The sequence below is a fragment of the Erythrolamprus reginae genome, chromosome 3 (assembly GCF_031021105.1).
Source record: "Erythrolamprus reginae isolate rEryReg1 chromosome 3, rEryReg1.hap1, whole genome shotgun sequence".
NCBI classification, from domain to species: Eukaryota; Metazoa; Chordata; class Lepidosauria; order Squamata; family Dipsadidae; genus Erythrolamprus; species Erythrolamprus reginae.
The window spans coordinates 61461786-61489124 of record NC_091952.1 but is presented as its reverse complement, the minus strand read 5'-3'; the positions used below and the strand labels follow the sequence as shown (position 1 = coordinate 61489124).

At 37.7% G+C, this 27339-nt stretch overlaps 1 protein-coding gene across 2 annotated transcripts in view; it reads left to right on the top strand.

Moving 5' to 3' along the window:
• PLXNA2 (plexin A2) overlaps positions 1-27339 on the top strand; it is a 545151-nt gene that overhangs the window by 307836 nt on the left and 209976 nt on the right. For both annotated transcript variants that reach the window (XM_070745594.1, XM_070745595.1), the window contains 3 exons: positions 8070-8170; positions 20261-20384; positions 22006-22159. In XM_070745594.1, coding sequence (XP_070601695.1) covers positions 8070-8170; positions 20261-20384; positions 22006-22159 — 379 coding nt within the window. The remainder of the gene's footprint in view (positions 1-8069; positions 8171-20260; positions 20385-22005; positions 22160-27339) is intronic.

Below are 27339 nucleotides of genomic sequence, written 5' to 3'. Positions count from 1 at the left end.
GATCAGAAATTGAGATTTTATAATAGCATCTAATTTATTTTACAATCTGATAGATTTGCGTTCCTCATTTAGTGTAAAGATACCTCACTTCAAAATTGGTGGTAAAAAGTAGGGAAGTTTTTCTACCTTTCCACTTGTAAAATAAGAGCTTGCTTGCTTAATTTTATACAATTATTAACTATTTTCAGAATCAGATCTTGACATAAATTATACAATATGAAAGAAACAATTCAGCATCAAGAACACTATGATGGCATAAGGTAAATACATCTTGAGGCAAAATAGTTATCTGGAAATTATGCAAATTATAATTCAATATATCTGGAAATGGGCTTTGAAGAAACAAATGTTTGACATTTTTGAACTTTGCTGTGGGAGAAGACACCTCAGAATGCCATATACACCAAGAAATCAAATTAGTGGCTCATCAATAAATTAAACCAGAATTCTCACTCAAGGCACAAAGGACTAGACTCAAATTGTCTTGCATCAGACACATTATGTGAGACTTAGCTCTCTGGAGAAGGCTCTAATGCTGAAAAAGAAAGAAGACAACTAGTAGAAAAACGAATGGACTCAATTATAGAGGTGATTAGGCGAGGGCTAGATGATCATTAGCAAAATGTCTATGTAACAACTAGGAAGTACAAATGATTTTATAGTACAAAAGCAAGCAGGCAGTAACAGGAAAATTGAAGAAGGTGGATACCAGAAACAAATAGGATCCATACGTCTAAGGAAATATAGGAATATTCATGCCATTGAATCAGGGATGGGTTCTGGTTTTCTTCACTGCAGGTTCGTGCAAACATGCGGGCATTATGTGTCGTGCAAATACATGCACAGTGTTTTAAAAAACCAAAGCCTTCTGCCGCACAAATCCCAGCAACCAGTTAGATCCCACAGAGTTGGCCTTATCCGGGTCCCGTCAACTAAACAATGTCGTTTGGCGGGACCCAGGGGAAGAGCCTTCTCTGTGGTGGCCCTGACCCTTTGGAACCAACTCCCCCCAGATATCAGAGTTGCCAACCCTCCTTGCCTTTCGTAAGCTCTTTAAAACCCACCTCGTGAGGCATGGGGGAATTGAGACTTTCCCTCCCCCTAGGCTTATAAAATTTATGCATGGTATGTCAGTATGTATGATTGGTTTCTAAATTGGGGTTTCAAATTATCTTAAATATTAGATTTGTTTACATTGTATTATTATTGCTGTTAGCCGCCCCGAGTCTGCGGAGAGGGGTGGCATACAAATCTGATTAATAAAGAAATAAATAATAAAAACAAGGACCGGGGTCGCTGTTGGTTTCAGTGACCCAGGCCGCCAAATTACTACTGGTTCTATAAAACCGGTTCGGACTGGTAGGAATCCATATCTGCATTGCATACATGTATTTTAATTGCTGAAATAAAAAAGGAAGGGGAGTTTCCAAGAAATGGAAACTTGAATTGTGAAAATTAATTCTGAATTGTTTCTATCTTTAAGCTTTTTGTAACCAAATTGTAAAAAAAAAAAAAGTTATATCTCGAAAACAATTATTTCATCGTTTTAATTCCATTATTTAAATTTATGTCCATACTTTCATTTCTTCAATATATATACTTTAGTTTCCTAATCATTTTTATCTAGATATTCATGGCTTCCTAATCAAACGGGCCAAAAATACTGCATATTATGCTGAGTGGATGGTCTGATTTCTGAGTAGCAAACTGCATCCCTTGGTTTAATTTTAGAAGTCATTTTACAATAGATAGGTCAGGTTTCTGATAAGAGAAAGCTGTCGGTTTTTCACATCATGCTCCTTGGGGGAGATAAAGGTAGATATCACAAAGAAAGAAGAAAAGGCTGACAGAAAAGAATGGGCAACCCATCAACTAGTTGCCTGAGCCTTTCATATCATACAGGCCTCAACAGATTATTCCCTGATGGAAATGTGACTGATTCTAAGGGTGGGGGGTAGATGCTATCCCTGACATTATGACTGATATGCACACAAATCTACTTACACAATTCCACCTCTCTTGGTTCCTTATGCCTATAACTTTTTTCTACTTCTTATTTTAATGGATGCATCTAAACTGTACAAAGGGATGTGGAAAAGCAAGGCCTTAATTTCCTATCTCCTTTCCAAATGCATGACTGAGTTAGTGTCAAAAGCAGAACAGAATAGTCTCTGATATCATGCCGAAAGGTCTTCAAACAAACTGAACTGGGTCCATTTAGTCCAGCATCCTGTTTCCACAGAGATAGACTAATATGCCTATAGGAAGTCCACAAGAAGAACAGAAGATAAATAGTTGTCTTCCACTATTATCCATCTTCTGAGATACTCTTCTTAGGAAGGATTGTTGTCACTGAATAGCAAAAGACCCACGAATCCTCTCAATTACGGCAAAAAAATATTTTAGGCAAAAATGGCATTTTCTTGCCATTGTCTGTATCACCCTGTCTGGGTAGTACAAACAACTTGCCCAATTATTCTATTTTTATGTTAAATAAGGTTCAGGAGGGAAGTGTTTTTAATAGGAAAGGGAACACAAGAAAAAGGGGGCACAATCTGAAGTTAGTTGGGGGAAAGATCTAAAGCAACATGAGAAAATATTATTTTACTGAAAGAGTAGTAGATCCTTGGAACAAACTTCCATCAGACGTGGTTGATAAATCCACAGTAACTGAATTTAAACATGCCTGGGATAAACATATATCCATCCTAAGATAAAATACAGTAAATAGTATAAGGGCAGACTAGATGGACCATGAGATCTTTTTCTGCCGTCAGTCTTCTATGTTTCTATGTAATAATAATAATAATAATAATAATAATAATAATAATAATAATAATAATAACAACAACAACAACAACAACAACAACAACGAGTTGCAAGGGACCCTGGAGGTCTTTAAGTCCAACCCCCTGCTTAGGCAGGAAACTCTACACTACTTCAGACAGATGGTTTTCCAATATCTTCTTAAAAACTTCCAGTGTTGGGGCATTCACAACTTATATATTTTGAAAAAAATAAAACCTGCCATTAAGAGGAATCTGCCTGAGATACCACCACATATAAAACATCATGATTGTTATTTTTCAGAAGACTTCAAGAAGAATATGAGTCTTAATTATTCATAATGCTTCAGACAATGTTTTGTTGTTATTGAAGATGACAATAATAACTTTTAAATACTCATCTACTAACCAAAACTGAAAGTATACAATGAATTGCAAAATTGTACAGTAAGTTAAACATCTTTAACTTAGTGCCTGTATTGTATCAGATAATATATTTTACATGTTTATATTATTTTACGCTATTCAATGCTTTATTTTTTATTTTATTTGTTAATTAACTATGCCTGTGAAATTTTAATTCTTAGGAAAATGAAAAATACAATAAAGTATTATTACTGTTTCCTACTATTATGGTTTTCTATCAGGTTTTATTAGAGGTTCCTGCTAGCATCTTCAGGTATTGTTAATAATAAACATTAATAATACGCTCTTGTATTAATGTAATTCCCTTTTAAGACCATGCCAGTTGGTAGCCACCACTGTACCTTGCAATAAATTAGCAATGTTATCATGCGTCTTCCTGCACTCCTTGTTCTTTTATTGAATTTGAAAATCCTAACTAACTCTGTCATTTTAGCTTTTCATTCTTATGGTCCATTCTGATTGCATTTTCCAGATCCTACAACATTCCTGAATACTGGGAACTTTACTAATATATTTTCTGAAATTATGGAATGAGGTCTTCCTAAGCGATGGCACAGTATTTTTCCTCCAGATGGTGTCAAATACCTTGTCATCTTCAGTCACACCCTCCTTTCTGATAATTCATGAGGTTGGGCATTTGGTGGTGCAGCTTTTTAATCTGAAACTCAGCCAGGAGAAGTATTGCTTGAGGCACTAACAGGTTCCCCTTGCATACGCCAAGACTCGATCCTTGATGTGTTCAGCTTGGACTGCTGGGCCATCTGTCAACACAGGCTGTACCTTGTTCTCTGGCCTTGCTAGATTACCCCATAATTGCTCAAAGTACCAACAGGCAGTAAGATGGAATCATTAATTTGTAACTGATCAGTTTTCACTGCCCATTTCCCATCCTCTTCATTTCAACTTCCCTTTCTATTACATCTGCCCTATGATGATATTTCTTTCTGCCAAGAAACAGCACACCATATAATAGCTTTAAAACTATGGATTGCTCTGAAACTGCCCTTCTTTTAGAGTTTTTAATAGGCCAAGTATCCGCAAGCAGTTATGTGTATGTTTCTCATTGTGCATATCACCTGTGAAGTCAAGGGAGTCATCTGGATATGTATATGCATCTGGCTGCAATAGGGAATTCTGTTCAGCTATCACTCTGCACAAGTTTATTACATGTTTATAAGTAGCACTGTGGGATATAACAAGTAAAATGTCATGTACCTCTGCAGAGTCTATTATTGTTCATCTGTGTACTGATATGGATTTCAACTGCTTCTTAATACGTTCCACACACTCTGGAGTATCTTTTTCTAGGCTTTGCTGTTCGTAATCCTGTTTTCAGACAGAATGGTGAAAATTCAGCTCATAGTATGGTGTTAAATTAGAATCTTGTTAAATTTCAGTAGTGTGACTATTGCTTCATATCGGGATGTGAATGTCAGAGGTTAATATCTTTCAATAAATGCAGAATCTCATGGGATTTAGGAGTTTCAGTCTTTTATTCTTCTTTCATACTGATTCATGTTGTGGCTTTCAACAAATCACTCTATTCTCAGCCATAATAAGAGCATTACATAGTGGTGCAGGTTGGAATTATCCTGAAAAGTGAATATACAGTTGGAAGATGATATGCTGTACTGATTGTCATTCTAGAGTCTTGTTTCAGCACTGCATTCTGCTGTTAATTCTTAGAAAACAGTAGAATTTGAAATAACAGAATACAGTGTTCCCTCGATTTTTGCGGGTTCGAACTTTGCGAAAAGTCTATACCACGGTTTGTCAAAAATATTAATTAAAAAATACTTTGCGGTTTCCCCCCCATCCCACGGTTTTTCCCACCCGATGACATCATATGTCATCGCCAAACTTTCTTCCACCTTTAATAAATATTTTTTTAATAAACTTTAATAAAGAAACACGGTGAGTAATAATCTAAATGGTTGCTAAGGGAATGGGAAATTGCAATTTAGGGGTTTAAAGTGTTAAGGGAAGGCTTGTGATACTGTTCATAGCCGAAAATAGTGTATTTACTTCCGCATCTCTACTTCGCGGAAATTCAACTTTCACGGGCGGTCTCGGAACGCATCCCCCGCGAAAATCGAGGGAACACTGTATATTTAGTAAAAACCTGATTGTGCTATCTGCATAATTCATGCAGAAACTATTTCTTAGACTAACAATTTGGCATTATTGCCACGGCTTACCATTTTCTTCTTGCCATTATCAGTCTCCTTTGCAGGAAAGATAAAAGAGAACTTTCAACTACTGTATATCTCCAAGTCTCTTTTGCATCTGTGCCAAATTGTGAGAACTCTTTGAAATACAACAAGAGATGTGTTAGCAGTGAAGTTTAGCAAGGCTTTGTTTGTTTAAAAAGTTTGTAATCAGTGATTTTGCTTGTATTCACTTCAGTCTTGATTTTACCATTGCAATAGGTTGAATGGTTGCTTTTTCTTTATTCTAGTTTGTTGTTAGGTTTTGTAGCATTTTAAAACATGATTAAACTTTAAAGTTGATTTATTTTGAATCACTTTTGACATAAATCACTACTGAAAAGTGGTGATTCTCTAAAACAAGTCAAAGGAAGAAATCCTTAGTTATTCTGTGATTGACATAGAACTTCAACATTTCATGAGATTTCATCGCGGTTACCTTGTTTTAACATTCTTACATTGCATCTGGTATAATTTCACAAGTGTTGGGTGGGGGGAGTGTACATTTTTGCGAAACAAATGTTTCATTTCAGCTCAGCAGCTCAGGAGAGCTTCACTGATCAAGCACACTGTTTAAAGGATGCTAATTCTTTTGAAAAAGAAAATCCCTAGCAATATGTAGAATGATCTGAGCATGAATTAAGAACAGAATTGGCTAATGCACTTCATATTAGGTTACATGACAGCTGGTTCTCTATAGCTAGCCCAGTGGGGAATGTTTTTTTCTCCTGACAACCACTCCTCTTAGGAATCTATTCCCCTTTTATTTAGAGTTAAGGGACACCTCAGTATCTTTTTCAATTGTATTTAAGGTTAAATACAATGTCCTTCTAATAAGCATCTAAAGCATAGTTTGAATATTGTTTCAAACATTAGCCTCATACATTGTGCTAAGCAGTGATGGGTTTCACTTACCTTTGCTACTGGTTTGGGAACAAGAGTGTGTGCACTTGCGCAACACTTCTGCCCATGCGTAGAACTTTCTACGCATGGACAGAGTGTTTTTGATGGCACCCGAGAGGGCAGGTGGAGCCTCCTGCTGCCGCTGCTACCAGTTCACCTGATCTGGGGCAAACCAGTAGCAACCCACTACTGGTGCTAAGTTTTACATAGCATGTGTGAACATAGCTGTTGGATAAAATTCAGATTAACCAGTGATATCAATATATTCCTTATCAAAAAATTGCATTTTTTGGGTGAGATCATCCAAGGGCATGGGGTGAGGTATCATCAATATGCAGATGATACCCAGCTTTACATCTCCACCCCATGTCCAGTCAGTGAAGCAGTCGAAGTGATGTGCCGGTGCCTGGAGGTTGTTGGGGTCTGGATGGGTGTCAACAGACTCAAACTCAACCCTGATAAGACGGAGTGGCTGTGGGTTTTGCCTCCCAAGGACAATTCCATCTGTCCGTCCATAACCCTGGGGGGGAATTGCTAACCCCCTCAGAGAGGGTCCACAACTTGGGCGTCCTCCTCGATCCACAGCTTACATTAAAGAAACATCTTTCAGCTCTGGCGAGGGGGGCATTTGCCCGGGTTCGCCTGGTGCACCAGTTGCGGCCCTATCTGGACCGGGAGTCACTGCTCACAGTCACTCACGCCCTCATCACCTCGAGGCTCGACTACTGTAACGCTCTCTACATGGGGCTACCTTTGAAAAGTGTTCGGAAACTCCAGAATGTAGCTGCGAGAGCAATCATGGTCTTTTCCAAAAATGCCCATGTCACACCAACACTCTGCAGTCTGCATTGGTTGCCGGTCAGTTTCCGGTCACAATTAAAAGTGTTGGTTATGACCTATAAAGCCCTTCATGGCACCGGACCAGTTTATCTTCTGGACCGCCTTCTGCCGCACGAATCCCAGCGATTGATTAGGTCCCACAGAGTGGGCCTTCTCCGGGTCCCGTCAACTAAACAATGTCGTTTGGTGGGACCCAGGGGAAGAGCCTTCTCTATGGCAGCCCTGGCCCTCTGGAACCAACTCCCTCCAGAGATCAGAATTGCCCCCACCCTCCTCGCCTTTCGTAAGCTCCTTAAAACCCACCTCTGCCGTCAGGCATGGGGGAACTGAGATGTTCTTTCCCCCTAGGCCTCTACAGTTTATGCATGGTATGTCAGTATGTATGTCTGGTTTTTATTAGAAGGGTTTATAGTTGTTTTATTATTGGATTGCTGCATATTGTTTTTATCACTGTTGTTAGCCGCCCCGAGTCCATGGAGAGGGGCGGCATACAAATCAAATCAAATCAAATCAATTAATTAATTAATTAATTAATTAATTAATTAAGGTGGTAGCATTCTTTGCACGGAGTAAGGGAGATATATGAAGAGTGAACCATTCATTTCCAAAGCTGGCTTCTGAACAGATAACCACACTTAACAAGTCACTGTTATATCTTATTTGTCTTTCTATCTGCCACATTTCCTGTCATTTCAGCAAAAGCAGAAGGAGACAGGCCAAATTATATCTCTTTCAGACCCTATGAATCTTAAATTAACATTGATGAGTCGTTTTATATGGAAACGTTAGCAGAGCTGGCTTGCTTTCTTAGTGTATTGAAGAAACAATATAAGTGCAAATGCAATTGCCTTAAATTTCCTTCATCGTTATTGTTTTTTGTTTTGTTCTTTGTTTGGTCACTCTCTAGGTGTCCCAGATTCCTGTTGAATCCTGTGAACAGTATACAACCTGTGGAGAGTGTCTAAGTTCAGGAGACCCTCACTGTGGCTGGTGTGCTCTGCATCACATGTAAGTTCAGCATCAACAAAAGATGGTTATCACAAGATCAATCCTATACCTTTTAACTCACGCACCCTCTGTTATCAGTTAATAAAACCCTTTCAATTCTTTTAGGTTTTTTAAGCTATATGTATCATGTATAGATAATAAAGATAAAACAACAGACTTCAGGAATGTAACCATGAATATACAAACCTTTTACTCCAGAGAAATATACCATTTAAAAAGAACCTCCAAGCAGAATTAGTGCAATACTGTTTATAATGAGTCTGGAGTTGCGATGCATCATTTAGCCTACTAAATAAAAGTAGTGGTAGATTTCTAATGCTTAATTAATTAATGGTACATACATACAGTCGTTTTACTATAAAGTAAATGTATTCATGAGGGATTTTATTTTAACATATGCAAGAAGCAATCATAATTTCTCGAGAAAACAATCTCAGGCTGAATTTGTAATGGCAGCTACTTTCCTGATACTTTGTTTTGTACTTCTGTCTTTTCTTTTCCACAAAACAAGCTAATACACACCTGCCAAGAGACTTTCTTGGCATCAGTCACTTCCTTTCAACTGTAACTTAATAGAATCACTGCTTAAATAGCCCTTAGAATTTCAGAAAGGCTAGATTCTTCAGCCTCTGATTTAAACCTTTTAAAGCAGTGAAATTGCCCAGGCTTGCTAGTTTAAGTGTTCTCTCCTGAGCTCGAGGATCTCTCTTAAAACAAAGGAGAAAGGTTTCTTAGGCAAGATCTTAAGGGACTCTGAGGGAGATGTGCCACTGAATTATTGAAGTGCTGGGTTCTTTTTTTGGCCTTAATGACTATATGCTCCTTTAAGCAGAGCAAGCCTCCAAAATCTAAAAGAGGGAGAGGTCAGTAGTTCATTTAAGAAAAGAAAGAGGGTTTCTCTATTTATTTAATTTTGTCTTCCACACCCATACCACTATTAAATGTAAAGACAAGGGGAACCAACAAAATATCAAGTGGCCAAAGGACTCTGCAACAGGTGTTGGAAGAGGGATAAGGAAATAGTGGAGAAAAGCTCTGGTTTAATAAGCTAATTGGAGCAACACTCCACCTGCAGGTTAAATTCAACGCCACAATGTGTCAAAAGGTATTTCATCATTGAATGTTTATTACCATCTTTTTTTAAAAAGGTAATACTGCTCCCGATGCCACTTTTTATCACCACCTTGTACTCAAAATAGAACAATATACAGATTGCTTTTTTAAAAGCCCCAGATTCCTTTTTGCAAAAAAGGGATTAAAAATAGTTTCTTAAATAGCTTAGATGAAGACTAAAGACCAAAGCATCTTATTTTGCACAACAATGCTTGCATTTTTCTACACTGATTGCATCTGCGAAATTGAGCCCAGCTGCCCTTTTTAGGGTGACCCATTCCCTTCTCAATATTGAGGGAGCAGAGGAACCCTTGTAAGGCAGAGCTGAGGAATTTACTCAGCTTCTAGCAGACAAAGTTGCTCAGATTCGGACAGACCTGAAATCTGATTGGGTAATTCAGATTGATATGACAGGGTCAGGTCTTAGTCCAATTGGGTGGGACAATTTGATCTGGTGACTCCTGATGAAGTGGACCAGGCTGTGGGAGCTGTGAGCTCTTACTGGACCCGTGCCCCATCTGGCTGATTTTGGCCAGCAAGGAGGTGACATGCGGCTGATTCCAGGCCCTGGTCAATGCTTCTTTGAATGAGGGGTCCTTGCTGCAACTGCTAAAGGAGACAGTTGTGAGGCTCCTCATCAAGAGGCCTTCCCTAGATACAGCTGAGTTGAAGAACTTCCATCCAGTTTCCAACCTACCCTTTGTGGGCAAGATGGTGGAGAGGATGATGGCACTCCAGCTTCGATGGTCATTGGATGAAGCCAATTATCTAGATCTTTTTCTATTGGGTTTCAGGCTCAGCTACAGTACAGAAATTGCTTTGGTCATCTGTTGGATGACTTCTGGTGGGCCCAGGATGGAGATCATTCCTCTAACCTGGTGCTTCTTGATCTCTCAATACCATTGATCATGGTATCCTTCTGCTTTGACTTGGTGAGTTTGGAATGGGAGGCACCATATTATGGTGGTTTTCCTCCTATCTCTCTAGTCAGTCACAGTCAGCCTTGATAGGTGGACAGAAGTCACTCCCTAGGCCCAGGGGTGGGCTACTACCAGGACAAGGGAGAACGCAGTGGGGTAGCAAAAATAGAGTTCCACCCCAGAGCACCCAATTTGCATTGAAAGATGTTGAAAGAATATGCAGGGCATCCTGCATAAGCCACGCCCACAGTGTGGTAGTAAAAATTTTGGTAGCCCTTCACTGCCTAGGCCCTTCCTTTGTGAGGTATCACAAGGCTCAGGGCTCTCTCCGCTCCTATTTAATATTTACATGAAGCCACTGGGTGAGGTATCCAATGGCACAGGGTGAGGTATCAGCAATATGCGGATGATATCCAGTTGTACATCTCCACCCATGTCAGTACAGTGAAGTGATAGATGTGATGTGCTAGTGCCTGGAGACTGTGAGGATCTGGATGGGAGTTAACAGACTCAAGCTCAATTCCAACAAGACCATATTACCTACGAAGGACCATACCACCTATCCGTCCTGAGATCTGGGTGGGAAACAATTATCCCCCTCAGAACTGGTCCGCAATTTGGGTGTCCTTCTAGACCCTCAGCTGAGACGCAATCATCATCTCTCAGCTGTGGCTAGGGGCACCTTTGCACAGGTTCACCTGGTGCTCCAATTGCGACCCTATCTGGATCACAAGGCTCTTCTCATGGTCACTCATTCCCTTATTATCTCATGACTTTACTATTGTAATGTGCTCTACATGGGGCTATCCTTGAAATGCGTTCAGAGATTTCAATTAGTCCAGAACACAGCCACATGAGCGGTTATGAATGCACCCAGGTACACCCATATCACACCAACCCTCCACAAGCTGCACTGGCTTCCAGACAGTCTTTGGATGCAATTTAAGATGTTGGTTATTACCTATAAAGTCCTACATGACTTAAGGCCAGACTATCTGCAGGACCATCTTTTAAAACTTAGTTCCCAGTGACCGATAAGGGCCCAAAGAGTTGGTCTTCTCCAGATTTAATTGGCTAAGCAGTGCCGGTTGGCAGGGCCATGGGGAGGGTCTTCTCTGTGGCAACACAGTCTCTCTGGAACCAAGTACCTCCTGAGAGCCATACTGCCCCCACCCTACTGGTCTTCCAGAAAGCCTTAAAGACCTGGCTCTGCGGGCAGGCCTGGGGCCATTGAGTAAATAATATACCTCCCAGATCTGGCCACAAAAAGTGTGAATGATTTTATTAAGGAGTTTAAAATGATGTTTACATTGATTTTAGATGATATTCTTGTTGTAAGCCACCCAGAGTCCTTCGGGAGTTGGGTGGCATATAAATCAGATTAATAAATAAATAATAAATTACCTAATTAAAACTGAGCAGAAAGAAAAACCCAACACATTTCCCCCCCCCCTACATTCTTCTTCTTTAACTCTTAAAATGTTCAAAGCTTATTAAAGAGGGTATTATAGTTTGTATATTTGCTTAAATGCCTCCTTGAAGGGAAAGATCTAGATTTTTAGAACTGACATTTCTTGAGATTTTGCAAAATTCCTGTTGCTAAGATTCTGTGAGACTAGTTGGAAGATCAGAATTAGCAATTATTTATTATATAAGGAAGAGCATGTGATTTGCATGGTTGGGATTGTGGGTTGGAGGTTAGTAAGCCATGGTGGGTGAGGTTTCATTTTTTGCCGGACGTGAAAGGAGTCCCCAAGTGGGCATTGTCCGAGCAACAATGATCTCACCAATTTAGCCTTTCTACCTAAATCACCTTGATATTTCTGATATACAGTATGTTACAAAAGTGAGTATACCCCCTCACATTTTGTAAATATTTAAATAAATTTTTTGATGTGACAACACTGAAGAATTGACACTTGACTACAATGTAAAGTACTGATTATACAGCTTGTATAACAGTGTAAATGTGCTCTCCCCTCAAAATAACGCAACACACAGTCATTAACGTCTAAACTGCTGGCAACAAAATTGAGTATACCCCTAAGTGATAACGTCCAAATGGGACCCAAATAGCCATTTTCCCTCCCTGGAGTCATGTGATTCGTTGCAGGTACAAGGTCTCAGGTGTAAAGACTGGTGTGTTAAATTAAGATTTTAAAGATTTTTATTAATATTAAGTTTTTTATTAATATTGATTGTTTCTTCGTTGCTTATTTGACCCCTATGACAATCATTAAGTGTTGTACCTCATGATTCTTGACAAATGTATATTTTCTTTTATGTACACTGAGAGCCAAGGCACCAAAGACAAATTCCTTGTGTGTCCAATCACACTTGGTCAATAAAGAATTCTATTCTAATCTACTCTACTCTACTCTATTCTATTCTATTCATTCTCTTATGTCGATCACTGGAAGTTCAACATGGCACCTCATGTAAATGAACTCTCTGAGGATCTGAAAAAATGAGAAGAGGACTCCAGTGGCAACCTGTGAAGCTCTGATGAAGTCTATGCCCAAGAGAGTTAAGCAGTGCTGGAAAATAATGTTGACCACACAAAGTATTGACACACTGGGTATACTCACTTTTGTTGCTAGAAGTTTAGACATTAATGGCTGTGTGTAGCATTATTTTGAGGGGAAAGCACATTTACACTTATACAAGCTGTATACTCACTACTTTACACTGTAGTCAAGTATTGTTTCTTCTGTGTGTCACATCAAAATATATACTTAAATATTTAAATAATGTGAGGGGATGTATTCACTTATGTGACCTACTGTATGTGCACTACAATCATAAAAGGACATAAATATAATATGTATTCCTCCTGGTCACACACACACACACAATTGTTTTCTCTTTCCCAGTTATTTCAACCTGAGTGATGTGAGATATACAGTGTTTCTATATAGAAGAGTGCCTATTTTTATAAACATATTTGCACTCATGAAATGCTCTATGATTTATTTCATTTTCCTCTGACAGATCTTGCCTCAAAGTGAAGAGCCTCCAGTTGTTCAGGCTTTCATGCATCCCATCACAAATTTTAGATTTCTTCCGAGTGTTTCCAGAGCAGGATACCGTAAATGTTTATTTTGATTTGTTTTGAGCAAATAATCAAGAACACTTCTAATCTTGGTCCCATCTATGTTACATTGTACGGGAATGAAGAGATGAGATGTAGGAACAATTCAGCACCTTTATTGCACTTAGCTGGATTGCAATACGAACTGCCAGCTGGCTGCAGGGAAGCTGCTTTTAAGGGCTTGCCTTGTAACCCATCCAGCCACTGACAGAAGTTTATTTCTCCTGCCGCTAGCCAATCAGTGGTGGCTATGCAAATCCTTGCTATGTACAGCTGTACGAAACAATCTACATCTGTGCAAGCTCATAAATGGTGTTTCACTAGTAACATTGCTTTTTCATCCTGGGAGGCTAAATTTCTCAGTTAAATTGAAAGGCAGTGGACAGTATTTTGGATTTGGTATGGCAGAAATACATAGCACCTTTCAGCATTCCCTTAAATTTTGTCTCTCTTTTGGAGCTCTCACTGGAGCATGAAGTTGCAAGAAAAGGCGCATTTGGTTTAAGCAGTTGCAATTAGGTGCATTATGTACAAAGTGTCCAACACCTAAAAGGTAATATATGATGTAAACCTTTGCCTTAAAATTCAAAGGGGGTGCAAGTTTTGTTCCTCGTGTTCTTATGTCACAGCTAAAGAATCTCCATCCTGTGATTTCTATATCTAACATTGTCTGCAGAGCTATTTATCTCTGTTAAGGCAGTTGCCATAAATAGTATGATGAAAAAAGAAGAGGCATTGAGCAAGTCAATGAGATAAACACTCCACCCAAGGACTCGAGTTTAGAGCAATCTCACAGATTCACTTAAAGCACAATAATTCTTTTCCTGAGCTGCATTTATATTTTGTTTTTTTATTCAAGTAGAAGATCTTTTGCAAGATATTTCTGGGACTCTTACCAAAGGAAAAATAGTGGTCCCTCTCCTCCTCCCTCAATCACCAAATGATATTTTTAAGTCAGAGCAAATGGGGTTTTAGTAATAAATATTCCAGTTTTTATTATCTATTCTTGACACTTCATCTGAAGCAAGTTTGTCATGGGAAGATTAAGATTCTTTGTTGAGCAGTCAGCAAGTCTACTAATGTAGATGCTTTATCTGAGACTGAATCTAGCTATACCAAAAGGAAGATAGAGGGAGCAGTACACTTTTGTAGGCTGCATCCTTTTCATTAAATATGGGCTCAGCAATAGGTGAAAAACAAAATCTCAGTGTTATAATTATCAGAACTAATTTTTCCCTTTCCCCACCCATCGAGCCAGATCTGTTGAAGATTCTTGGATGAAAAGCAAAATATCTTCATCTTCTTCAAGGGGCAGGGAGGGGGAGCATAGCACCTTTTGTAATATACAAACAATTGTCTTCAGAAAAATGTGCTAAGGGCTACGATTCAGTCTTTTTCATTGGACTTCAGGTTCCATGAGTTGTGTTAGCTAGTAGTTATGGGAAGAGGTCCAGTATACCTGAAGGCCACTTGATTAGTGAAGATAGTTCAAGTGGTATTTGGGATCTACCCAGAATTGAAGTATAGTCAATATAGATTTTGAGGCAGATTGCTGAAAAGGAAAAACACTGGACTCAGTAAATTGTTACATAACTATACTTTTAACATAATTATCACTTTTTCTAAAAATACAGTAAAATATATTCTTAGCATATCTCATTTTTTTATTTATAAACACCTATAAATCCTCAGCATTCAGTCCTGGTCATCCAAAGAGTCACCAAAAATCATCTTTCATGTGTTTTAACCATGATCAAATAACCCAACTTTGTATTCCTTTGTTTTTAACAACCTTTATTTTAATTAATTAAGATTAATGTCCACGTCCTTGATTTCTTTTATTGCCTTGTCTCTTCTCAAAACTCCTTCAAAACTTTAACAAGTCTCTCTTTTAAATCCAAAACAAAAAGGTTATCCAAGTCATCTTACTGTATATTCCATTTAAATATTAAGACATAAACTGGTTTTATTTATAAATCCAGTGCAGTGGTGGGATGTAAATACTTTTTCTACCAATTTGCACATGCACCTATGACACTTCTGCACAGAAGCATCCTGAGTGGGGGGGTGGAGCCTCCCACTTCTAAGAACTGGTCCAAACTGGGAGTAAGTCACCGCTGATCCAGTGTAATTGTTATAAGTTAGAATTCAGAATGTAACTCTGACCTTGAATCTGATGTTATTGCACTGCTCTTGTTTACTGGAGCAGTGAAATGAAAAGCCCCAGGTCTAAGCACATGGAGAAACAAGCAGAGCAATGGTCATCATTGACCTTTCTTGTGAAACAGTGGACAAGGCATGACTAATTGTAGCCAGCTGGTTGCAGACAGATTTAATTAGATCCCTGTGCTTGCAGTCCTTATTGGAGACAACTGTTTAGCTAATCAGTTGTGTTCCTATTATTGTTTGTGATCCTTGCCTCTTGGCCTACCTGATTTGGCAACTCTGACTTTGGAAACATCTCTGAGCTTTGCTATTGCTTCTTGGACTGTATTTGATTCACTTCAGGTGAACATTCTTTACTAGACATTTGAATTACATTCTTGGTTGTTATTATCCAACTAAACTGCAGTAAATATTTCTGCTTCTAAACTACTTTCTTTGTGCATATCAGTAACCTTGAAATAGAACAGTAAAATCTTATTCCATATCATTTTTGTAGCATGTTTTTTTTATATCTGCATGCAAATCATTGTTAGACTGTTTTGTCCAGTGAAATCTGTTCTTCTTCCATAATCTCCTTAAGTCCCATTTTTATTGTAGAAGATAATTTTGACAAATTTGTGCATGGGTTGTTCCCAAATATCCTTGAAGTCTTTCACAATAGCATTTTGTTCTACTCTGCATTAGTTGGTCTCTTCTTCTTTAATTATAATTTTATTCTTTCTGGTTCCCTGTAGAGTCAAACCTTCAAAATCCCCTCTTATCATGTTTTTCTCTAATCAATATTTTCCCATGAGAAGTTTTGTTATAATTAATTTCAAGTTTTTCATATTTTATGTAACATTTAAAATAACCCAAAGAGGAATACTTATAATTAATTTCAAAGTCTTAATTCAACTTTGTCTCACCCTTAAATCAATGTATAACTCTCCAATATCAATGTTCTAATCATCCGTGGGTTGTTTTTATTTCAAAATAATCCTTTCAGTACCTAAAAACATCTTTCAAAAAAGGATGGAAGGAGACATTCCAAGTATGATAAAACTTGCCTTTCTGAAGGTTCCTAATATCTTAAAAGCAATTAAAAAGCAATTTCCAAAAGTGATTAAGAGGAAATATGTGAACCTAACATTTGTTTGAAGGTTCTTAACTGTGGTTGGACAAAATGGTGATCTCTCTGCTTCTACAAATCTAAGCCCTTTAGAGACTTATTTTACTTGTTTAATAGTCTCCTCACAGCCCACATTGCATCCTGCAAAGAGGAAACAAGATCAAATGAACTGCTAAAATGAGTAAAGTTACTTAAAAATTACCAATATTTCATCTACAAAATGGTTAGCTGACCTTTATAAGCATTTCCAAAAATGCAGACTAGCTATAGCCAACAACATTGCATCTGTTTTGCAAATTGATAAAGACTGAGAACCAGAGAAGCATTTCAATAAAAGGATGCAATTATAAGGTTATTTCCAACTTAAGCAATACCTACTGAATAAAGGCTGAAAGGTATTGTATAGGTCCAAGTGTAGGATACTAGTACATTAAACCTTAAAAGGAACATGATTCTTTAAAATTTAATGGTTAAGGAAATAACAGTGGTAGTACTGCCTTAATACTGTCCTATTGCTGCAATTTTAAAAAATCAATAAAATTATTTACTTACTTACTTACTTACTTACTTACTTACTTACTTACTTACTTACTTACTTACTTACTTATTTAAGTATTGTCACTTTTTACTTATAGCTATGATATTGCCACTGGGTATATTTATATAATTAAGCATAGATGCAGGGGTTAAATCCTCTGAAGTCTACTACTAAATAAAATAAATAAAAAATAAAATAAAAATAAATACTTTATTGCCATTGTATGAATACATAGTATACCCATGCAAAAAAATTCGTATGACGCCAAAGACCAATCTCAACATATATAACAATCCAAAAGAACATGCTCAACCTATTAATTAATTTCATGCGCACTTTCTGTGCATTTTGCACACACTTTGTGCACAGATGCACATGCACCACAGGTACTACTGTGCAGCACTGAAAAAGGAGAATTTTGAAGCCATGAGAGTCTGCAAAGCAGGTAGAATAGCAAGAGGGGGAATCAGCTGTGCTGCATGATTTAGGAAATCCTGCTTTCTAGCTAATATAGATGGTGCAGCACAGCTGATTGTCACACAGCTGATCATACTGGTTCACCCAAACTGATAGCATTTTTTCACTACAAGTTGAGATGAACTGCTCCGAATTGGTATCATTTCACCTCTGCATATACACTGCTCAAAAAAATAAAGGGAACACTTAAACAACACAATATAACTTCAAGTAAATCAAACTTCTGTGAAATCAAACTGTCCACTTAGGAAGCAACACTGATTGACAATCAATTTCACATGCTGTTGTGCATATTCAACTTTGTACAGAACAAAGTATTCCATGAGAATATTTCATTCATTCAGATCTAGGATGTGTTATTTGAGTGTTCCCTTTATTTTTCTGAGCAGTATATATCAGATTTAATGAAGCAGAAATATTTTATATAATAAGCCAACATTTTATAAATATCAAAAGAAAGCATTCAGACCCCTGATATGTGTTATGTATCATAACTTAATTGGAACCTTCTCACCACCCACTTTCCTTTTTTTACCGCCTCTTAGCTCTCTCTTTTTGTGACAGTATCATTCATCACCTAATACTGTGTTTGGTTCTTCCTGTCTAGCCTCACCATATACAGTACATTACTTTATATCCTGCTCCATAGGGCTGATTGGGTAGCATTCTCCTAGCAGTTTCTCAGAGTTGTGCTTTCATGAATGTAGTGACCTCTTAACCTCTCATAATGAAGGAAATGGAAAGAAGGAAGAGGGATTAGCCTTTCCTCTACATTTTTCTTTACCTTGATAGATTTGCAGAATTTAAGCCCTCTCTGGGGTCTTTCTGCAATGAAATGACTTTGGTGATGAGCCAGGTGTCCAACGCTTGCCAGCTGCAGAGCTCATAACTCAGCTTGTGATGTGGGATGGCTTCTAATCAAGGAGGCCATGTGGTAAAGACAGCACCTGGGTGATTCAGGTGTGACTCTAATGCCTTCAAAGTGGAGGGAAGAAATCTGGGCTTCACCTTTATGAGAAGGAGTTTGATTAACCAGAAATTTGCTTTTTAATTAAAAGGTAGCTGGTGCACTGCTTTCAATTCTTTTTTTTTAAAGTGTGACTAGTGGATCAAATGTTTAGGAATGATGATTGGCCACTTGTAGGCAAGATCCCAATTGTATCTATTCAGTTTCATGCCTGGGAACTTGTTTTCAAGCAATTAATGTCCAAAGTCTGCAGAGTGTGGTAATGATCCAGTTTAAGCTTCAACAGGGATAATCTTTCAAAATGTGATTATCTCTCTGGAAAATCTGTTCCCAGGTAAGTGTGCCAAAGCCTTTAGAGAATAACTGCCTTAGAGCCTAAAAGCCCTAGAATCAGTTGATTCCTTTGCATCTATTCTCTCTATTGAAAATAAGTATAATTCATGTATCAGATCGGGATACAAGTTCATAAAGACACATTTATGTACTACACAATTGGATTTCTCTTCACTGGAGGAAGGTAACATTTTTGCATGTGGGTCCATGTGTGTTTATTTTGGTAAAAGCAGAATGTTTATATCATTGGATTGGCAGAGCCACAACTTCTTCTTTTCTTTTGAAGACAAAAGGGGAAGGATGACAGAGATAGGATTGAAGAGACCTATTTTATAATACTTGCTTTATGGTTTGTGCTATCTGGAAGGTGGCTGTTTCAGCAATATGATGTTCGGAGGAATTGCAAAAAGTGGGATAGGCTGCCCACTCCTGCCCTACAAATTTAACAGAATCTATTTGAATCTGGAGAGGTGCCACTTTATTTCCATAGAACTAGAAAAACATGCAAGTCATCAACCTGCTGGAAGCAAAGGTCTTTAATGAAGTCACATATTCTAGCTGATATTCTAGAAAGTTCTACCCAGCAGTGAAAATCCATGTATGTTTGAGACATGGCATGTACAATATAAAAATAATTATTACTTAACTTTGATGTTTTGAAACCTTTCCTCTCAATAAGCACACCCTGATTAAACTCTAAAGAAAAAGCTGGCACATTTTTTTTTAAAAAAAAAATCTGATTCTACTGACTATTCCTGTTTTCTTTCTTTTAATGCTCTGCTTTGGGGGGGGGGGGTTGTTCATTTGTTTTTGTTTTTTTTATAGCTGAGCCATTACTGTTTTATTTGAAAGCACTTTCCCTTGTTTGAAACTAAAGCCAGATGTGACTAATCCCTTTAACTTTGTAAAAGTATCTAAAATAACATGTGGTTAGGAATGATTATATAAAACTAAGAAAGCAAGTAAACAGTGAAAGACATTGTAAAGAAGACATTGCTAAGAAGCTTCCATTACAACTAAATGCACTCTACAATCTCTCCTACCTACTGGTCACAAAAATGAGATTAATCCCTAGAAGAAATCCAGAGTATATCATGAAGACCTGGTAGAAGAGCAATTGTTCCATCAATGTTTTCTTTTTTATATAAAATAATGGTTATTGATTTATTTACATTAAAAACAAAACATACAAAAACAAAACATTGAAAATACAACATACATATGTACAAAACAAAATGAAACAAACAACAAAACAGATTGTTGTTTTGTTCCATAAATGTTTTCATTTTTCTAGTATTATGGAGAGACAGTTACCAGTAGAAGGAGAATATTAGACTATACAAATAACTTTGGATGTACCCTTATATATGCTTTCAGATGTTCACGGAAGGACAAATGCGAGAGAGCTAATGAACCTTTCCGATTTGCAGCCAGCATCAACCAGTGTATGAGTGTCATTGTGCAGCCTAGCAGCATCCCAGTTTCTGAGCATAGCCTTCCGGTAGGTAGCCAAGGCAGGTAATTGCTTGCTTCTTATGTTCATCATCTCTATTGCTTAGATGATGTGATTCTCTTTAGTTTTGAATAGTATCATTCGAGTAATTTTATCTAACATTTCCTGCCTCAGCTTTGTATACAGGTAGTTGTTGCTTAATGCCTACCATTTACATGCTTCACAGCCAGCTTTTGACAAGCAAAGTCAATGGAGAAGTTGTGTGATGTATTGTTTAATGATTATGGATGAGTTACTTAACACCTGGAGCACAACTAACATTGTATCAGTTCTGTGATCATGTGATGTTCTGATCATGTGATATTTTTCTTAGGAACAGAGGTTGTGATTTTTACATGAGGACTATCTATAATACAGATTGAAACAATCTCATTCCCTGTCTCAAATTACTGAAAGTAACTTTATTTACAACAACATTGTGAATTTGGTTTTTTTTAGATTTTAAGTAATCTAACTTTGTTTTGTGTTTTGGTGTATTTCTCTTTGAGCGTAATTTGTTAAAAAGAACCCATTTTTCTGGTATGCATATTTTGGAACTGGTGTCTTCTAATCTAATACAAATATTCTAGTTTTCTCATTTGTACATTTTTAAAATGAGACCTGCTTTGAGGGAATCTAAAAGGAGAAAAAAAATACAGTATATTTTATTTTCATTGATGTTTGAGAGTGTAAAAAAGCAAGCTATTTTCTTTTCCATTTGATGATTACATTGTTTTTTCAGAAGCAAGACCTATTTCATAGCCATTTCATAGAAAAAAAGTTTGAATTATTCCATGTTAACTTTCAGCTGTAAATACAATACTTTGAGGTGTCAATTAATAAGCCAATGCTGATTAGCTTTTTGCATACCATTGTGAATGGGTTTGGGGGCATTAATTTTGGGGTGCAAACAGCTAAATCATGCCAAGTTCTGTATAATACATTCTGTATATGCTAATGAGATAAATGGGCACAGATGATGGGGAAAAGTTAATTATGTAATTATGGATAAATTACATCAATTCAGATTTACTGGATAACCCTTTTCACAAATGGCCTGGTATATCAAGGCTTTATGCTGATTGGAGGCATTTGTTGGGATAGGCCCCAAGGAAATATTTTACTGATCCACCTCCATTTTGGTTTTGGTTTTAATTTCAACCAAGAATTCACCTGCAAGAGTTTTCCAATTAAAAGTGAAGAAGTTAGTAAGCTTTGTACCTCCGTGCCATGATAGAAATGTCACCTCAATGTATTTATTTATAGCCTGCCTGTGTTATTTTTATAAATTACTCGAGATGGCAAACATACCTAATATCCTTTCCATCTCCTATTTTTTCTACAACAACCCTATGAAATAGGTTGTGCTGAGAAAGAGATACTGACCCAAAGCTACCCAGCCAACTTTCATACCAAGACAGGATTAGAGCTCATAGTCTCCTGGTATCTATCCTGGTGCTTTAACCACTAGACCAATGTGACTGGTATTAGGTCAGTGAAACAATTGCAATTGAAATATAATATATAAAAAAGTTTAAATGTTTTGCTGTGGTGTTCTTGAAGTATAGAAAGAAATGTAGTATATATTTCCTTCTATTTTATGCCTCTTCTCTTCATTTTTTTTCCATAGCTCAGCTTGCTGGTGAACGATGCTCCAGACCTGTCACCTGGCATAATTTGTGTGTTTGGAAACCTCACTGAAGTAGAAGGCCAGGTTCTGGGGAACCAAATTATATGTGTCTCTCCATCTTCTAAGGATGTCCCTGCCATACCTGTGGACCAAGGTGAGTTAACTTCTCAGTGATAAACGGGTACTACTTAGAGCAAGAACTAAGAAATTGGATAGCAATGGTCTGCATTATGGGACTGATTTAGATTTACTTTATTTCTGATTCCTGCAATAATGGACAACTGTCATCTCTCAGTAGCACCCATCAACTTGTGAAACACCTGTCAAAAATGTTGCTATTACAATCAAATGTGCAAGATTCTATTCTTATAGCCAATATCAGTAAAAAATTGTTTTAGTCTTCTTATGGAATTGATTCTCTGGTTTTGTCTGCCAAATGGAGCTGAGATCAGCTTTACAAAATTGATTATACTGTATCTCTTCCTTTTTTCATAGCTCATTGAATTAGGGAGGTTTCTATTAATGTCCTTATGTTAAGTATTTTAAGTCTAATAATCCATACATTTTGGAGTTTAATATTTTTATTACCACACAATCTATACATGTGGTATGCTCCAGATGTGCCGTGATTTGTATTCTATTTCCAGAGACATTGGTCATGCTCATTGAGAAATTTGAGAGTTTTCTACCATGTTTTTCCAAAATGATGACTTGCCTTGGAAAGAAACCCTATCATGTTTTTGAGTGCATGCGATCAAATTAAGCCCCATCTACAAAATTAGCCCTAATTAAGACCCTGCCCACCCGGGGTGCAGGGTTTTAGGTAAGGCGCATGGGTAAAAAAATAAGTAGGGTGGGGATGGGGGTTGGAACTGCCCTACTTACCAGGCTTTGCACACCTCAACATCTGCCTTGCTTTCTTATGTGGCTACTTCTTCCGCAATGGCTTGCTGCCACTTGCTCGCATTGCCCTTACCTTCATTTTGCTTTCAGATGCCTGCCGGAAGACATCTGCAGCTGATAACAGAGCTGTATTATTGGCTGCAGATGCCTTCCGACAGGCATCTGAGAATAAAATGGACGCCAGGGCAATGCATACAAGTGGTGGCAACTGGTTACAGAAGAAATGGGCCAACAGCAGGCAACTGCTGGGTGGAGTTGTCAGTGCCACCACAGCACTGCCACCACAGTCAGTGCTGCCACAGAGTTCATAATTAGAACCCTTCAAAAAGAAGGCCTAGCAAGAAAATAAGACACGGTAGTAATCGTTGATAGTGATGGGAGAACCGAACCCGCACAATTCGGGTCCATACCGAATTTTGAGGTGTTCGGTATGCCGAACATGAACCCGAAATTTTTTGAAACTTCGGGCAAAGTTCAGGGTTGCCGTCAGCGTTCAGAGCTTTGACGTCACCGCAGGTTGCTAAGGACGCCAAGGTGATCACTTCCTGGATTCCATGGAATCCAGGAAGTGATCACCTTGGCATCCTTAGCAATCTGTCGGTGATGTCAAGGCTCCGCCTCCGGAATCTCTTTGTGGGAGGTATTCCCCAGCTCCTTCAAAGGAAGGTCTTCACATAAAAATAAACATTGTTATTTTTATGAAAAAGGATGCTGCAGCAGTGCTGCAAGCAAAGGGTGGTCCTTTCACATAAAAATAAACATGTTTATGTCAAAGCTCCGCCCCTGGAATCTCTTGGTGGGATTCCCCATTTGGGTTCGGGTTCGTTTTGGGTTCGGCCGAATTTTGCGTAAAGTTCTTCCGAACTTGCCAAACCCGAACACCGTTGGGTTCGCCCATCACTAATCGTTGATGCTCTGAAAGACTATTATTATTTCATTAAATTTATTATAAACTCCCCCCAGTCCAATTCTGTGGATGTCCACAAAATATAATATTAATTAAAGCCATTAAGAGCCTGGATTAAAAAACCCAGCCTGGACTAGAAACAGCCTAAGGAAGACTAAAAATGAGGAGAAAATAAACTTGAATGTTACTGTTTAGTACCTGAATTGGCAATGTGTATATTTAGAGTGGAGTCAAAAGTTCATGAAATGCAATGAGCACAAGTATCTCCCTGACATTTCTACTCAGAGCCAAGATAGCAGAACCAAATAACAATTCAGCAAACTATTCATACCAGATTTAATATTACCTTTGTACCTGTGTCATGCACAGAATTGAATTGGAATTGAATTTAATAACTTCACCTTAGAATCTTTCTTTGTATCATTCCACTGAAATGTAATGTTGCCAAACTCCGCAGCATAATGCCCTGGAATTTTTCTACTGCTTTCTTAATGTTTTCTTTTGATGTCATATTTGTATTTATTTGCATAAAAAGAAATGATTTTTTGTTATGTAAACTGAAGTAGAGCATTATATCTGAATAGTGTTCTACTTATAACAGATCATTTAGTGATTGTTCAAAATCACAGTAACACTGAGAAAAGTGACTTATGACCATTTTCACACTTATGACCATTGCAGCATCGTAGCTCACGTGATGCTTAACAACTGACTCACATGTATGACAGTAGCAGTGGTCTGATCACCTTTTGCAATTTTCTGAGAAGCAAAATCAATGAGGAAACCTCATTCAATTTACCATGTTACTAATTTAACAACTGCAATTAATAAATGTGGCAAGAAAAGTATAAAATAGGGCAAAACTCTTTTAACAAATTTCTCACTTAGCAATGTAATGTTATGGCTCAATTGTGGCCATAAACTACTCTATAGATCAAATGATTACTACTACTCAATAAAGGAATGATTGAAGCTGCTAGGATCTGTAATAGTGCTATCTAAGTAAATGTGGCAGTTTGTTTGTGGGTCTAATCCTGAATATCTAATGCTGTGCTGACATTGTGGTGTCAGTTACAATGCTGTTTACTAGCAAATATATGTTTTCTATCTGACCTGTAACAATAAAATATAAATGTCCATGATGTATTCTGGCAATGTTTTGTCACGTTGTTTGCTCCCTTTAACTTCCAGCCTAAAACCACATTGTGCTGGGAATGCTTTTCATAAAGGAATTATTATTTTTCATTTGATTTTGGACAAAGCTTTAATCCCAAAAGCAGGCAAGAAAAATGCCATCTACATCTATGCCTTCTGCATAGTAGGTGTAATCTGCTTCGAGCAGATTGTTCGAACCCCACACGTTTAAAAGCCAGCCTTCAAGCCATCTGCTTGCTAAGCTTACCTATCATTAGGGGTCTCTGTCTTTTGTTATCTAAGCAGGGAAAAGGAGAAGTTAGTGTGGGTGTTACTCATGCTCTAAAGTATGACTCACTCCCCATCAGTGGGTGAAGGTTTTTTTGGGTTCCTTCTTTGCTATTATAATTACTATCAAGATTTCTCTCATACTATCACCAAACAGCTAATTGTTTGAAATTTGTTTCTTACATAGTCTCCTTCACAAGTAGCCTTTTCTCTGAGGAGAGTGTTTAATAAGCATGCATAGAAGTTCATGAAAGATCTGGGCAGCGTATAGAGCAGAAATGCCAGCAAATGGCTAAAAGAAAGTGAATGCAATTCATGGCAGTCATGGCTATGTGCCATTTTACCTGGAGGGAGGATAACAGAGATCAGCAGCTGGCATTCAGTTTCAAGATGCAAATGATCTTTTTGTCTATTTCAAAAGATGTGGTTATTGGCAGGTGTTGCCTACCACACAGCCAGCCAATTTCCATCAATCTTTCTTCACTGGCACTGGATGGCATTACAATAACTGCTTCTGATTTGAACAGAACTCAGCAGAGAAAGTGTAAATTTATGTTTCAATTTAATTAATGGGTGCATTCCTGTCTTTTTCAGTCTTTTTCAGTTTTTCAAGGACTCTTTCAAAGACATCAGGGTTGAATCTTGCCTAGTTCTTCAAAATTATTATCGCCTTTATTAGTCATTTTGCACTTTCAAATGAAAAGATTCCTATCATTTTGTACCAGCCACTGTGAATATCTTTCTTTGTGTCCTGTCTTAGGTATATGGTATTAACATTCAAGATTTTTACTTATCAATTTTAACTACATCAGTATAAACATTCTAGCAGTACCATGTATTCCCATATTCTTGGGGCAACATGAAAAAATTCGGGGCTATGGAAATGCAAACAACTCCCTGATTTATTTTACCCAAGAAATACAGCTCTAAACTAGAATTAATATAGTACAGTTCAGTAATGGCGAACCTTTTTTTGATTTGTGTGCCAAATGGAGTGTGTGCTCACACTAGGGCATGTGCATGTGCCCACACTCATTCCCTTCCCCAATGCATATGCACCCTCACATTGCTCCCTGCACATGCACACAACGTGTGCATGCACACAGTCCTCAATGAATCCTGGGACAGTGAAAAAATGGCCCAATGGGCAAACCAGAAGTTCGGAAAAATGGAGTTCCGGTTTGCCGTTGTGCTGTTTTTCACACTTAGGAGGCTTCAGAGAAAATCAGCTGGCCACCATGTGCATGCACACTGGAGCTAACATAGTGCAACACCTCATGTGCCCTCCGATATGGCTCCACCTGCCACCTGTAGCATGTGTGCCATAGATTCACCATAACGGATATAGTTGCTTTATGCATAAAACACTATGCCCAACAAATAATCTTAAAATGGATTAACAAAAACTATTTTTCAAAATGTTAAGGGAAGAGCTGGGTTTCCCATACTAATGATCCACAAAATATCAAATTAATTTTAAGCAAAATTACAGTATTATATAATCTTCTGCATTAACCTCCCAGAAATCAGATTAGAAGTGGCATAGCCAATGTGTTTTATATTTTCTAATGTTCCCCACACAAACTTATGGCTTTGGAGGGAAAAGAACTGATTTGGGACTTACCTTGGTAGAATAACGGGAGTACTATTATTTTACTCCTGCTTGGTAGGATAATGGGAGTACCCATTATTAAAGATACTGAGAAAATATAGGAAGATGTGGCTTGTTGGTTTATAAATTTCAGGATTTTTAAGGTTCAGAGTTCAAAAAGGCACCATTATTTTCTGACTGGAAGATTTTAAGAAACCAGTCTGTAAACCAGTATGTTTCTTGAAAGAGTAGAGATAAGTTATTGCACTAAAATAGATTGGCCTAACATAGAGGTACATTAATTTGATTCTGCCTTGTTTGAGGAAAAAATGCAACTCTGCCACTAAACATTGGGAAATAATACTTTTAAAAGATCAGTAAATAAAGATGAAGGAACAGGATTTAGAAACATATAAACATATAAACATAGAAGACTGACGGCAGAAAAATACCTCATGGTCCATCTAGTCCGCCCTTATACTATTTCCTGTATTTTATCTTACAATGGATA